Source organism: Podarcis erhardii, assembly GCF_964252035.2.
Source record: "Podarcis erhardii genome assembly, chromosome: 13".
NCBI classification, from domain to species: Eukaryota; Metazoa; Chordata; class Lepidosauria; order Squamata; family Lacertidae; genus Podarcis; species Podarcis erhardii.
This window is the reverse complement of record NC_138502.1, coordinates 26,630,190-26,645,695: the sequence shown is the minus strand read 5'-3', so window position 1 is coordinate 26,645,695 and position 15,506 is coordinate 26,630,190. Positions and strand designations below refer to the sequence as shown.

General features: G+C 41.0%; 1 protein-coding gene and 1 long non-coding RNA gene across 4 annotated transcripts in view; one reads left to right on the top strand and one right to left on the bottom strand.

Moving 5' to 3' along the window:
• Nucleotides 1-15,506, top strand: part of FBXL20 (F-box and leucine rich repeat protein 20) — a 68,732-nt gene that overhangs the window by 843 nt on the left and 52,383 nt on the right. Inside the window, exon 1 of one of the 3 annotated variants that reach the window (XM_081837039.1) lies at nucleotides 2,636-2,716. The exons of the other annotated variants lie outside the window; for them this stretch is intronic. Coding sequence (XP_081693165.1) covers nucleotides 2,651-2,716 — 66 coding nt within the window. The 5' untranslated portion in view covers nucleotides 2,636-2,650. Of the gene's footprint in view, nucleotides 1-2,635; nucleotides 2,717-15,506 lie in introns of those variants that run through there. 3 annotated transcript variants of the gene reach the window in all.
• LOC309327684 overlaps nucleotides 7,095-15,506 on the bottom strand; it is a 28,108-nt gene continuing 19,696 nt past the window's right edge. Inside the window, exons 2-3 of the long non-coding RNA XR_014150624.1 lie at nucleotides 14,004-14,087; nucleotides 7,095-8,136 (exon numbers count right to left, since the gene is read on the bottom strand). This is a non-coding gene — a long non-coding RNA (uncharacterized lncRNA). The remainder of the gene's footprint in view (nucleotides 8,137-14,003; nucleotides 14,088-15,506) is intronic.

Genomic DNA, 15,506 nt, shown 5'->3' with positions numbered 1-15,506 from the left:
CCTGTCGTGATTACAATGAGGGAGATTACATGTACAAGTGTAAGGTGGTTTCTTCTCCCGTCGACGCGAGGGCATTCCGCTGGAGGAGAGCCTTTCCCTCGAACAAAACTGGAAAAGGTGTATGTAGTCGACTTTGAATAGGTAAGCCTGTAGAGAGGCAAATAAGAGGGAAACACTGTGTATATTGGGTGGGGTGGAGTCAGTCGTGATAGGTTACGCAGATGGAAGGCTTCCCTCGCCCCGCCCGTGCCATTCTGTGGGATATCGCTAGTGGGAAGGATGTGCACTAGAGGGGAAAGGAAATATTACGTTAGGAAGTCTGGTGTGTGTGTTTAGTGGCACCACGGTACATGTAGGGAAGTTGGGCGAGGAGGTTCGTTAACAGAGTTTGGGATCCCACCCACTTCCACTGGGAGTGGGGCAGGATGGGTGGAGAATGAGCTTGAAGAGGAAGGGGAGGAGCCTAAGCACATTGTGGGAGCGGCAGTGAAAGTCCCAGGATTGGGGCTGCCTTGATTATATACACAGTGGAGGAACATGGACATTAATGCATTATTATTATTTTGGGTGTGGGGTGAAATTAACCAGAACTTGAAGAGCAGACTGTGAGGTGGGGCAGGGTCTGACCTGAAAATGTTATTCTTCAGGTGTTTAGGGATGGGGGTGAATTGGCAGGTTGTAGCCAGAAGAAATTTAGTTATGGGAAAGTATGTGTTTGGAGCAGTGGTAGAGATAATAGAAGGAGGTTGCAGAGCTGCTGTAGAAGTGTGCTGGGACTAGATTAGAATTGGGAGAGAAACAAGTTGTAGGCATGTGGAGGCTCCTGAACAGTGTTAAGGCAGGCACACTTTACCCACATAATTTATGCCCTACCAATGAAGGGAAGGATTGTGTGTGTGTGTAAACAGACTCCCAGGGCTGTTTAAAAGAGGGCATATTACAAATATCCTCAGTCTCCTGTGAAGGTTCTTGAGGGTTGGAAGGTACTGTTAAGATTCTAGCTTTGTTAAGAAACTGCTAGAAGGGGATGGCATTTTTCAATTACTTGTCCAACTAATTTTCAGTTTATCCTCAAGTGCATCCTAAGTGCACTCTTATACACAGGCTGCTGTTGCTGAAGATATAGGCAATCCACAGGAAGCATAGCAGTGGAAAATTCAACAGCTCTAATGTTCTGTCTAGATAACCTTTACTTGGTATATGTAAAGAAAATAAAAGCTGCAGTTCCTAGGTAGTGGCAGGAAAGGGTCTCATCAGGAGGCTAGCTAAGCTGGCTAGGGGGAAAAGTCATCTCCCAGTTTATGTCCCACTTAAGTGGGGGAGATAAAACAGGAGAAAGGTGTAGGGATTAGAGGAGGGTGATACTTCAGAGTAGTGGGAGATTCTCTGGAGTATTTGTGGACTTCATGTCACCGGGGGGGGGGGATCATGCAAGGACAGAAGCATGAAATAGAGAGGGTAGGGCCAGGGAACCAGTCTTAATGCTGCTGGCATGACCAGTTTTGTGCTGTTTGTTTATGGCTACTAAGGGCCTAATTAATATATAGACAAAGGGGATCCTCCTGGTCTGGAAAAGGAAGGTGGGCAGCTAGGGGGGAAAGGAAGAACATGCAAGAAAGGGGGAGCATAGTGTTCCAGGATGTGGAATACATAGTCTATTTCTGTGTGTTTGTAAAAGAGCAAAATTTGAGGGTTTAAAGTAATATGTAAATAGGTATATCTGTCCATGTGGGGCTAAAGTTCATCAAATTGTATGCTGACAAAATGAGTATTGGTCACATCAGCTTAGCAAATGACAGCTGTATATTAATCACAACTGTTTTCAGACGCTGACCAGGGTCAGGGAGGTATGCACATGAGCACATACATGTGCTCTGACATATGGCCAATATAGTGGGTTTAGAGTAAGGAAGATCCTGTAGCTTTGATGCCTTGGTGTATTTTGAAGTAACAAATGTGAATGTGATTAAAGGGCATTGTGGAGCCTGTAGCTCTTTGACAGGATGGGTGACCAGTTTGCAATGTGTGGTGCTGACCCTGTGTGTTTGTGGACATTATGCAAAACGGATTGCTAAATAGCTTTAAAGGAAACATGACTGGTGATTGGTGCATGTGTTTAATATCAGAATATATAAAAGTGGTACAGTCCAGGACTACTGTTGCTTTACTATTTTGAAATTGAAAAGGAGAATCCTGAAGGATAAAGATGCTGTAAAAAGTGCAAACAAAGCAAGCAAAGGGTAAACAATGAACTATTCAGGAAAACATGGCACATAATTGACATGATCTGGCATCACACAAAAGCACCCTATCTAGCCAGAGATTCATCCAGTTCTTTGTCGTAACAGCTGTCCCTCCCCCCCCTTTCCTGAATTGATAGCCACAGTGCGGAGGAGGCAGCATCGTTGACACAAATAAGAGCAATAAGCTGGTTCAAGTCTCTTTTTGTGGGGATTTCATGAGGGAGGAAAATAAAGTGCCCAAGTGTAATCCTTCAGCAGTGTGACCAAGGAATAACTTGAATACAGGGAGGAGACTAGCTCAGCTCAGAAGGAACTTCTGCTTTGGGCACAGCTACTTCTTTACTTTCTGGTCCAGAAAGGAAAAATAAAAGTAACTGAGTCAAAGTACTGGATGACTTAGGCAGCGTATGGCACAAGGTGATAAGTTCTGCAGAATGAAAAAGAGCGGTGTCTTCATCCAGAAACTGAGACAGGTAAAAACAATGTTTTGGTTTCATTCGCTTACTTTTAATGGGTACTATTGGAAGTTGAATGCAAACTAAACAAAAAGAGTGCATGTTCATTGAATTAATTTCCATTGACTAAATAGCCCAGGAAAATGTTGATTGGTAACCGAGTCCAAATAAAAAAGGTCACTAACTGAAGTTTTGTGACTTGCAGGGAACAGAAGTAAGAAGCAGCTGCACATAACAATTTCATTATTTTTTACACCATCTTGTAATCTGAAAATTGAGGGGAGAGTTTAGATACATGGAGGGGTTCTTGTGATTTGACACTAGTATTTTTTCCCCATTGAGATTAATTGTTTAATTGTATGAGAAGGGGAATCTATTCCCAGGCCTTTCCCCTGTGAAAAGTATGTATTGGTACTGATGAACAGTGTTTTGGGTAGCACTGGGGATGTTTTTTCTCCAAAAGCGATGTCCAAGGGAGATGTACAGTTGGGAACCCTTAACATTCAAATGTGTGTGTTATGGTTGCTTATTCTAATTATAGATGTCTACATGGTATTCTTGTGAGGGAGAGGAAGGAAGGCATAACCCAATTGGGAAAATGTGCATACAATGATATATTTAAAAATGGAAACCGGAAATAATATGAGAGAGTTTTGTTGGGCCAATTTCTGTTAGTAAATGAATATTTTAGTCTTTGAGTTATGTAGAACATATAATTAGATACAATGGAACGATAGCTAATTTCCAGCTTGTATACAGAGAGAGACTACTTACTAATGCAAATATTTGTAGACCAAATATATTGTTACAGTGCTGTGGGGTGAAAACATTTCTGGAAATTTTTCAAGTGCTATTTTTTCCATGGAAAATGTTCCATTTTTAGAAATGAGTACTGTGCAAATTTGGCAACTGAAATGAATATAATACTAATGAAATATAAAATCATGGTTGTAACTGGCTATTTATGAAGTGACTAGCCCTAGAAAGCACATGCTTATGCACACAGCTCTTGAGGGATACTAAATTTAGTATGGTAAAATAGTTTTCAGTACCTTAATGTTTTTTTCTTTATAATTGTGTACAATTGACTTGCAACTTACATGCATTTAAATTTAAGCAAACAAACAAATAGGGGCAGGCATCCATTGAAACAAACAAACATTGGCAATCCCACCTGCCACTGCACTCACCTTGGGAGAGTGCTTGGAGGTGCAGGGAGAGTGTGTCTTGTCTATGCATGATTTTGGCTTCATGCACTGTCCATGGAATTTATCCCCCACATAAGCTGAGAGTCGACTATGTTACTGAGTTGTTTTAATAAATTATTTAAATAAAGATAATTTCCAAATAAAGATTCAAATTTGTTTGACTCTTAACACTTAAAGCACATTGAATGTAGCAGCTTGGATTCTCCTCTCCAGGCAAATACTTCATTTAACTGACTTTTGGAGAAACTGTTCAGATAATTAGTACATAAAATTAGCACAACATACTTTTTAAAGTCTTGTTCATTCAATGTAAATGAAACCAACACACTAAATCAGATCTCCCATTGTTTTATGGCAGCAGGGAACCCCAGAGATGCTGACTTGATCATAAAACATTTATCACCAAATCTGTACAAACATCTCAAACTAGGGAATGTTTTGACCGCACTTGTAATAACTAAAGACCTCTATTCCAGTAAAAATAGACCAGGTAATAAGTCTCTCTACCAGATCAGAGTCATAATGGGTGCAGGCATAATGTTCCCAAAATAGTAACCATGGTTAACTGGTGTTTAGGGGGTGTTCTTAATTATCAGATGTGACATCAAGCCATGGTTGATCAAGCCATGGTTGAGGGTGGAGTGTTGGGGGAGGGTGATTTGTGATCATGTCCCTCCCTTATTGCTAAACAATAGTTAGCTGAAATAGCTATCAATGACAGTATCGTGGTGAAAAAAGAATTAAGTAGCAGGTAATGTTCAAGATTTTTGATATGAGCTTTTGAGTTATGCAAGGCATATTCAGGCATATGTGTTGAAAGAAGAAAATTGTGGCAGAAAATATGGTCACATATCTAGTATATTGAGTAGTATTGCAGAGAACCTTGTAAACAGTAATTCTAACAAACTAATCTTACCGGAGGGAGTAGGTTACTTGCACAGGCTCCTTCATAATACTGTGTTCATAGAAAACATCTGATGTCAGGGGAGGGGAGGGAATTTCTAAAGTATCTCTCATAGAATCTTCTTTAAAGCCTTTCAAAGAAAGATGATTTGCAATCTGCTTTACAATTTAGTCTCTACATAACCCTTGAAAGTAGGGAATTAGTGCATAAAAGACTAGCCATTATATATGAGTCATCATTATATTAGATCTAGAGACATACAATGATTTCTATAAATTGGCTGTAGGTGGAATGGTGCAAAATGAGCAGTGTGATAGGAGAGATTATATATAATTTCTGAATCTGTGTGCTTGATACATGTTCTTTGCAGTTTATCTTTACAGTAATGGTGTGAATAGTTGAGGCTGTGAGCCACTGCTTTTCAAAAAGGGTTTAGAGTAGAACTTTAAGGATTATATATAGTATCTGTCAGTACATACACTGAAGTTATTTTTCACAGTATTTCACAGTGGTTGTAAAATTCATTTTTACTGTAGATAGTTTCTGCCTCAGGAGTGTTTGAGTAGGTCCCATGGCAGGAGGGATGATTTCTTCAGATAAGAGTGTTAAAAACTGAGTAAAATTAATCAGTTATAACTTCTCTTTTCCACTTCTTGAATAACAAGGGAATTGCAGGGTGTGTCTGCCCAGCTGATAGGAAGATGTTCTGAAGTACCCAGAGCAGCATTCATATTTGACATTTGATCACTTAAGTATTCTTGGAAGCATACCTTATGAGTGCCTCCCACTGGTAGATATTGTGGAAAAAGCCAGTGGCACCTCTGAGCATCCAAAGAAAATTGGCATGAAGATGACAGTATAGATTGTTCTGAGAGGCAATAGTCGGGTGCGGTGTCCTCCTCATATACAATACATTTGTGTGCATTTGAGCTTTTCAGTGTTTACAAACATCTTGGTGATCCTTACAACAAGCCTGTAGCATTATTCCCATTTTGCAGATACTGTGCTTTGATTAATGGCTTGCCTGAGGCCACAGAGCATTGTTGTCTAAACTAAGAAGTTCACTATTTTAGCCACTGCACTGTACCAGCCCTTAACACAAAACACAGAGGTACTCAGACAACTAGATACAATGTACATTTAAGCCCCACCCTTTAGTCAAATGAACCCTTGCCTGTTGTCACCAAAGATAACTTGAGTAAATAGTTCTTCAGAAAGATGGTCAGACTTTGAGTCTCCAGGGGAAGCTGCCATCTGGTAGTACATCTCTCCGTATGTTTGATGATCTGACAGAAATTGTTTGTTTTTTCAGTATCCTTCATTTCTGTCTACAGACTCAAGGAAGCTAATAACCAGAATAAAAGCATACCAAAAATACATAATGATGGGTGGTATCCAACAGAATCATACTCAGAGAAGAACCATTGAAATCAATGACTGACTTTAGTCTCATAACACCTTACCTGTGAATTGAAGAGCAGATAAAAATCTGTTAATGCTTGGACAATAAAATACCGTAATATCAAACAGTAGCCAAGTCAAACACCTTCAGAATTAAAAGAAAGGTCACCTGGGGTACATCCATACCATACATTTAAAGCATATTCAGTGCACATTTAATATTCATGACTTCCCCCAAAGAATCCTGGGAATTGTAGTTCCACCCTCAGAGAGCTACAATTCCCAACAACCTTAACAAACTACACTTTCCAGGATTCTTTGGGGGAAGCCATGTGCCTTAAATGGATGTGGAATGTGCTTTAAATGCATGGTGTGACTCTGCTCCTGGACTGGTCAAAGGCTTCTATATGAATAGAAGCCCTTGATCCCCCAGTGGCAAAGAAGCCAGGTATCAACACCTGGGCTGCCATGGGCATGCCAAAGCCCACCAGGCCTGATACTATATTTGTAGCATCCTTCCATCCCTCCACTTATTTTAAGCTTTTTATATGCTTGAGGTTGCTGACCAGACAAGTACATGATTGCAGATGCTAATTTGATTCTTTTTTCAACTTTAAAATATACAATATTGTTTTTCTAGAACAAAGTTTGTGCATTCCCATCAAGGCAGCAGAATCAAATTGCATTTTCTTCCTCTAGTCAGGATAGTGCAGTGATTTAAGCGAGTTTAAATATCACAACTGCATGTTTTCTATTTTCTTACTTTATCAAGGTTGTCAAGCTGCTTTGTTTGTGTTTTTGCTCGTAACAATGCTGGAATATTTAACCACTTGCAATGAATGAAGTGACACAAGGTGGAGAGATGACACTCATGGTCATATAAGGTGTCCCCACTTCCCGTAAGACCATTTAGTACAAGGTCTAGAAGAGGGGTAGGCAACCTAAGGCCCATGGGCCGGATGTGGCCCAATCGCCTTCTCAGTCTGGCCCACAGATGGTCCAGGAATCAGCGTGTTTTTACATGAGTAGAATGTGTGCTTTTATTTAAAATGCATCTCTGGGTTATTTGTGGGGCATAGGAATTTGTTCATTTTTTATTTTTTTCCCAAAATACAGTCCGGCCCACCACATGGTCTGAGGGATGGTGGACCGGCCCACGGCTGAAAAAGGTTGCTGACTCCTGATCTAGAAGTACTTAGCTGCACCGCTGTGTGAACCTTCCTCCAGAAAGTAGTAATTGTGTAAGCCATCCATTTGAAATGCAATTGCAGGGGTAGAAAATGGTCAAAGCCAAACATCCTGCTTTCATACAAATTTAAACCATTTCCTTCCCTGCCTCACCTAAAAGTAGTTTTTCCTCAAACCAAGAACACCATCTTTGCAGAAGCAGTCCTCAAGCTGGGTATGACTGTCTTGATTGTATGTGTGCCCTGCCTTTGCTTAAAGCTAGGCACTCTACACAAGTTGGTGATCCGCAGGATGTATTGTCTAGTCATAGACCACCCATTTAAACTCTCACTCTCTGAATTCTTAACTTCTGTGACCTGGTTCCTTATGAAGCTGTCTATATATTTTGAGAGCTATGGTGTTATATACACAAATCTCTCCTGAAATTTATGTTCCCAGTCACTTAAGAGGTTAAGTGAAATATTTCAAACTGCATGTGGTTTTCAAGACATTTTAAAAATAATGTTATGCTTGCAAGCCTGTTGGGCAATCACCTATTTTTACATCATGAATTGATACCATATGGGCTGTCCATTAAGCATTGTTTTCCTACTCCTCGTGTCTGCTTGTCACAATCAGGTCATTACAGTAATAATGAAACCCTCCCCTTCCTCCCCTCTTTTGTGGAAGAAAGCTAGTTGGTCTCTGTACCAGAATGAGAACATTTGTTAAGAATGTCTGTTCTGAAGGTGTGGCTCCTATGGAGAAAATAATCACTTAGCTCTGCAGCAAAGCAAACAATAGAGTACTGCTCAGTAGGCTGCCTCCTTATTTTTTGACAATGGGCTCGGTTTACAGCAAGAGAAAAACCAATACTTAATCGTTTCTATTCCACTCTAGTAGTGAAGAAGCCATGTTGATATAGTTGAGCATATGCACCTGTAACTCGTATACTGTCAGAACTGAGAGGGGAATTGGTGAGATAGGAACAGGAGTATGAACACTCTTTAAAATCGATGGGGTGGCAGCTCTCCCTGGTCACTTAAGGAATGCTCTGTGGCTGGTCTGACATTGCTGAAGTAGCATTAGATGTAAATCACACAGGAATATAAAACCCAAAGATCTCTAAAGGGAAAGTCCAGCATGAAACAGATGAATTACAATTCAGTACATATGTTAATTGGATACCAATGCCAGGATGTTGGTGCTGTCATCAACACTGCCTTGTTAATTGGTCACTGTAATTATCTTGCTTTGAGGCGCTGTTCGTTATGAATTTCATTTCCATTTGACTTTGCTCCCCTCAGCCATGTGTTTGCCAGCGCTTACCAATTCACAATTACACTTCATGCATCAAATGAATGGACTGCGGTCCACAAAATTTATAATAAATTTGTTAAATCATGAAGTGTGATGGGATGATGAGCTGCTTGTGCGTAAAAGCTTAGTCCCTCAGAGTTTGGGCATGGTTCTCAAACTCTGTCCTTAGCGGAGCCCTTAAACATGACTCCCTTAATCGCTGGCAGAATCCGACAGTGGGCGTTTACGGAATCTACTCCAGCATAAAAGCTCCTTAACGGAAACGCGTCTTCTGGATTCTCTGTGCGACAGTTTCCGGCGAGGAGTGGGTGTACCTATAGGAGGTCCTGAGACTTCTCCACTGTTCTCGCTGGAAGACTCCCTGAGCCATCCCTTCGACTCACTTTCTCTCTGATCTCCCTCTCTCCCCCTGCTGGTACCTTCCTCCGCTGCTGAGTCTCTCCTAGCTTCCGAGAGCCCCTCCACCACCTGCCTTTCCGATGGCAGTTCCCTGACATGAAGGTACCACAGAGTACTCTTTGTTGTAACAAGTATGCCCCCCAGCATGTGAAATCTGTTTCTGGTCAACATAGATGTCCTCACAATTGCTGTACTTGGGAATGTTGTGTGTGAGTTTTGTATTGATATAACTCAAAAGTCACAAATGTCCTTCAGGATCCAGACTGGCTAATTTCTAAAGGATGCTATACTGCAAGTGATTTAGATTTTGACTGTTAACTTAAACACTTTATCCAGGAAATGTTGGAGGGTATTTGGATGGTAGTGAGTAATAATAATTGATTATTATTAATCAGTTATTTATGCCTCCTTTAAAGAGCCCAAATTGTAGAGACAATTGGAATGCTAGATCTCTGATTTTTTAAAAAATAGTTTGTTACACGATACTATGATTCAGTGTTTGGGCTGCATGTACTTGCAGTGATGAAAGTGTGTAATGCATACACTTACAGGTAGACTAGGATTCTAAACTGCACTGCCATTTCCATTGAAAAACTGGTTATTCAAAACGATTTAATCAGAATAAGTGCATGGTATTTTGTATGTATGGAGCCCATCTCATCACATACCTCTTCTGTTTCAGTAACTCCCTTTTTGTAGTGATTCGCCACAACTCATATGTAAAGGGTCCTTTTCTGCAAACACTGTCTTTCTCACAGGAGCATATATTTGGGGGTTAAGCAAACTCCCACTTTAACCAGTGGTGGTAATTCTATGCAGGGAGTACACAGACTCTACAACAGGTATGGGGAAACATCTTGGCTTCATAGGCCAAATCCTTTTCAGGATCAGCTTTGCAGACCAAATTTGATAGGTGTGCAGGGTCACCCACCTTTTCAAGATACTCTGAAGTCCTGAAGAGGAGACTTAAAAACACCTTGCAAAGTGCTGCTAAAAGGGAGTGGTTCTCCATCCATTTACAGGGGGTGCTATGCAAATTTGCATGGTGTCACCTGCTAAAATGACAGTAAATAAGACTCTGTTTTAGCAGGTGATTTTGATGCTCACTAGGACTGGGTGACAGAGGGATATATTGTTTAAAACCAGTTTGAAGTTTACATTGTGATAACTGTTTCATAATATTTGACCTGGTGGCAGCAGTCGCAGCTGTGGTTTGTGAAGCCTCATGGCAGCGGTAGCAGAAGTGCTGATGGCTTGCAAGGCCTTTTCGTGGTGGTGGGAGGCAACAGCAAGTAGCAGCCTGTGAGACTTTGCTGCATCAGTGGCAATAGCAGCAGTGGCAATTAAAGCAGTGGCCTGGCGGTGGTAGCAAAATCAGTAGCAGGCTGGAAGGCCTCACCACAGCGGTAGGAGACAGCAGTAGAAGTGGCAGTGATCTGGCAGCAGTGGCACAGTCAGCATTCTTGGTTTAAGAACATTGCCCAGGCTTTAAGTTTTGGTTCTGAGATGAATGTATGGCTCTTTAAAGCCCTAGTTTGTAAACTAAGGCCTTTTTTCTAATTATACCTATTCAGCATTTAGCTTTCATTTAGGCTTTTCAGCATTTAGCTTTCATTTAGGCTTTTAGTCACATGTGAATGTTGTGAGTCCTCCTTAACATGACTTATTGCCTGATATGTCCTCTTCCTTTCAGATTACACACATTCACAGCTAGTTAGAAACTAGCATTGTATAAAATATTACAATTTGATCCCAGTTAATTTCCAGATGCCACCTCCCTAGTGTGTAGCGTGGTCCAACCTTTAATGACAGCTGTCCACTTTGTGATATACAGTGGTGCCCCACAAGACGAATGCCTCGCAAGACGGAAAACACGCTAGACGAAAGAGTTTTCCGTTTTGGAGGTGCTTCGCAAAACAAATTTCCTATGGGCTTGCTTCGCAAGACGAAAATGTCTTGCAAGTTCCTACGGGGTTTTTTTCCTCTCCCCCCCCTCCTTTTTCTAAGCCGCTTATCCGCTAAACCGCTAATAGCGCTAATCCGCTAAGCCGTCAATGGGCTTGCTTCGCAAGATGAAAAAACCGCTAGACGAAGAGACTCGTGGAACGGATTCTTTTCGTCTTGCGAGGCACCACTGTAAGTACGAAGTTTAGCACAAAGAGTAATACCAAGAAATCATATTGGATTAAATGAAATTATACCCTTGTGTACATGCATTGCAGTGTTTAATTGAGCATCTCTATTTTGACTAGAAAGGTACCCCAAATCATCAGTTGATTAAATCATGACATTTTTCTAAACCCAGTAGTACTTGAATTACAGGCGTGCATAATTTAATGTCTATGTTCAAGGGTCTCCGTGGCCCTGGTGCCTAGATCTCTTCTATCTTGGGCTGTATTACTCTAAATAAATCCACCAGCACAAGGATTTGCCCTTGCACAAATTAACTTCCCATTTTCTCTCCCTGCACCCTGCGGGAGGTTCTGTTGCACAATCAGAAATCCTTGCACTAGCAGATCTGTTTAATTGGCTATAGCCCCATGAGTGTCTGGCTATGTGCCACATTGTAGCAATGATTTGCTATTCAAAAGCTGTGTTAAAAAGTATTGTCCAGTATCTGATCATAGGACAAAGGCCAGTCTGACCTTTGACCAGCTGCTGTGTGCTATCCCTGAACAGATTCAGTGGCATTAGAAGTGTGAACTTGTGATGGTTAATAGAAAATGGTGGGTTATATATTTATAAAAATACTTGTATGCCACTGTTCATTTTTTTAAAAAATCTAAAGTGGTTTATAATGCGCGCGCACACGCGCACATATGCAAAAACGCGTAAAAAATTGCCAGAAATAATCAGTTAATTATTACAGGAATCTGTTTTCTTAATTGTATCTATAAGCTTGGTGTCATAGAAATGTTTTCAGCAGATACTTAAAGGTTAAAGTGGAAGGCACCTGCTGAATCTCTTTTTGGAAGATGATGCTAAAGGCTCAGTGTCATGTCACTGTCAGATGAGCCTCACCAACTCAGGGGATGACCAGTGACACTCCTGCAGATGATCTTAGTAATTGAGTTGGGATATTAAGGGTTCAGACAGTCCCTAAGTACGCTGGACCTAAGTTGTTCAAGCCTTGAAAATTAATACAAGGACCTTGAACCTGGCTCAGTAATAGATGGGTAGCCAGGGGAGATGTTTTAACAATGATGCTGTTTGTCAACAATGATGTTGTTGGTCATTTGCTCCATCAGCTGACTGGCCACCACATTTTGCACCAGCTGGAGCTTCTGAACCAGGTCCAAGGGCAGCCTCATATAGAAGCATTTCAGTAATCTATCTTTGAGGTTGCCAGTGCATGAACTGCCATGGTCAGGCTATCCATGTCCAGGAATGGTCATAGCTGGCAAGCAGGCCAAGCTGGTAATAATGAGGTGGCAGGAATGTACTTGAACTCACTTGGATGAAAAGTTGTAGCAATGCCAATCAAACAGCCCGGTGAAAAATTTATTTCCTCACAGTGACAGTAGAGTAGAAATATGTGGATTTCACCACCTCTGAGTGCATGGTTTTGTACATTTGGGGCTTTACCATTCTGTGTCTCCTTCGCTGGAAAGCTTAACTCATGGCCTTCTATGACAGGTTCTGTGGATAAAATCATTTGCATCCATTCTAAATTGATTCCACCTATTTTTCTGAGTCAACCACATGGGTGTCTGGGTAGGTTTTACTGGAGGAGTTCCAAGTGCTGGCAGCCAAGGATGTGAAGGGGGCTTTTGGATCAGTACATTTGACGTGCCTATCTGACCCCTATCCATCATGGCTAGTGATAAAGAGCCTGGGGAAGCCAATGTTCAGCTTGCTTTTATGACCAAGAATAATCAAAAAGGCTCTGGCCAAGCAATTCCAGACTCATCAAGATGACTTTGCTTAACATGACCCTCTTCAGTCAGTTTTGTTGCTGGAGTTTGGGACCCCTACTAATTTTATTACCGTGGCTAATGATCTTTGCTGGGTGAAAGATAAGTTGATTTCCCTTAATTTCATCAATTTTTGGTACCATCTATCAGAAGTCCATGAATTTTGCTTGTCATTAGCCAGCCAAGATTTGTGTTCACCACTAACTGTCTTCACTTAAGGTGGGTGGGGTCTTAACTGGCAACATGCTGACCTAGAGGTGCACTCTGGCTGCAGTTGGTGAAACCCTGTCCTCTGCCTCCCCTAACATAATGAGTCCATGAGATGCTCAGAAAGCAGCAAGACACCTTGCTCTTCTCAGAGGACTCCAAAACTTTGCATGCCATCAGCAAGAGTTCTGTCCTTTAGGCTTGGAGAAGGATGGGGACTCACCCTGATACTGACTGGAAGATGTATTTGCCAGTGTGAACAATGAGCATGTTTGTGAACTGTTGCCATTGATGATTGTATCCCTTTGAACTGGACGTAGAGGTTGGAAGTGGGGGCACTGCACTGCAGTGGTTTTCCTTAAACCTTTTCTCCTGCCTTGATGGGTGATATTGGGGGATTGTTGTTTCTGCCTTTGGGTATCACTCTCTTAAGGGTCAATCCTTTGTATTGTTTTTATTGTTCTGTATTAGTTAACTCTTTTTTTTTTAATTGAAAAGCAGACTACATATCCTTTTAACAAACCCATGCTTACATTGAATGATGGCATGCACACAACCCTAGTAATTATGTTTTTAAAGGAACATTTTAACCTGTGGAGTGTGTTTATCATTTTTAAACACACACACACACACACACACACACACACACACACTGGAACCAGGATTTCAAAACCCCATTTAAGTATGTACATCCTCATTCACCATGCCGGCTTAACCTTAGCTGCAAAAAGTCAGCCTGAAAAGGAAAGTCTTAAAATGCTTCTGGAAGATGTTCAAGCTCTTACTTTGGCAGTTCTCCAGGAAGAGGGCAGTTGTGAAGATCTCTTTCCTTTTGTGCCCTTTTCATGCTGCTGCATTGGATCAGATCACTATACAATAGAAAAAACATTATCAGTTCATCATGGGAATTGTGGTGTGACATTACATATCTTTGATGGGTTAGAATTAATGTTGCTTTATTTCATTATAAATCATTTTCAGGTATTAATAAAGGTAACAGTTTCTCGAATCCAAGTGCAAAAAAAATTCTTAAATTTCATCAGACTGTTTGAACTGAACATTGACAACATTTTGGCACTGGAGGTTTTTTTTCTCAAAGAGGGTAGGTGTACCTCACTTGGTTGGTCATGCTTGTCAACTGATCAGCACTTTCAGTCCTTTTATATTCCTCACACTTACAAATTTAGGGAGAATGGCAAAAGAGCTTTGGTTTGTATCCAGCTAGATTATGAGTATACCCAATGAAATTAATGGACCCAAGTATTTTCAGTGGATCTACTCTGTGTTGGACTAGCATTAGATATATCCCTTTCTAATTGTTGTAAAGAGGGTGTTCTCTATGCCCCTAACTCTGCATTTGTGGAATGCTATCTGCAGGGACTTGGTCTTCCGTCTCCAAGCAAATTCTTATTCTGGGCTTTGGGGTAATGTAAAGTTGTAGAGAAAAGAATACACCCCCCCCATGGTGGAACCAAAAAGTGCAGATAAAACAGTTTCAGAACCCACTGGTGGGTGATTTGGATGAACACTTTCAGTATATTTTGTTTTAATAGATTTCTATTGGATGTGGTATGTTACCTTTGTAAATTGCTTCAAGATTATTTTCATGTGTAGCCAGTCATAAATCTAATTAATCTCATACAGTAAATCAATAAAGTACTAAGATTACTCCTTAGACCTGTTGCCCAACCTTTCCCCTTTTCTAATTGCTACCATGTGCCCATCTCTCAGTCAGACAACATTCCTGTCTTGTTTGTGAAATACAGGTTGCATTCCTTATACACAGTGATTGCTTAATGCTTTGTACAATACTTTTAGTCATCTTGGTTCTTAAATAGCAGGAGAGTTCACACCATTGTTAGAACACCTACTAGAAGCAGCAATGCTCTGACACCAATATAGTTTGCATATCTGTGCTGGTGTTCTGGTATTGTGAATTGTTAATAGCACTCCTTCAGATCTTCTGGGTATCCCAGAGGAGCCAGTGTTTGTGTGGACAGTTGTTGCATTCAGAATGACTAGTCCCACAATAGCAATGGGGGTAGGGAAGAGAATGCATGAGTGTTACCCCTATAAAAATTGGCAGTATGCTGTAATGGATAGACTGTTGGGCTTGGTCTATGGGGCCTTTGTTCACATCCCTTTGCAGTCATGAGGCTTAGTGAGCAGCTTTAGACAAGGCCATTATTACTTGGCCTGACCTAACTCTCAGTACGGCTGTGAGGATAAAATAGGATAATCTCAAAGTACTTGAAGTGGGAATGATTCACAATTTTGATACATACTTT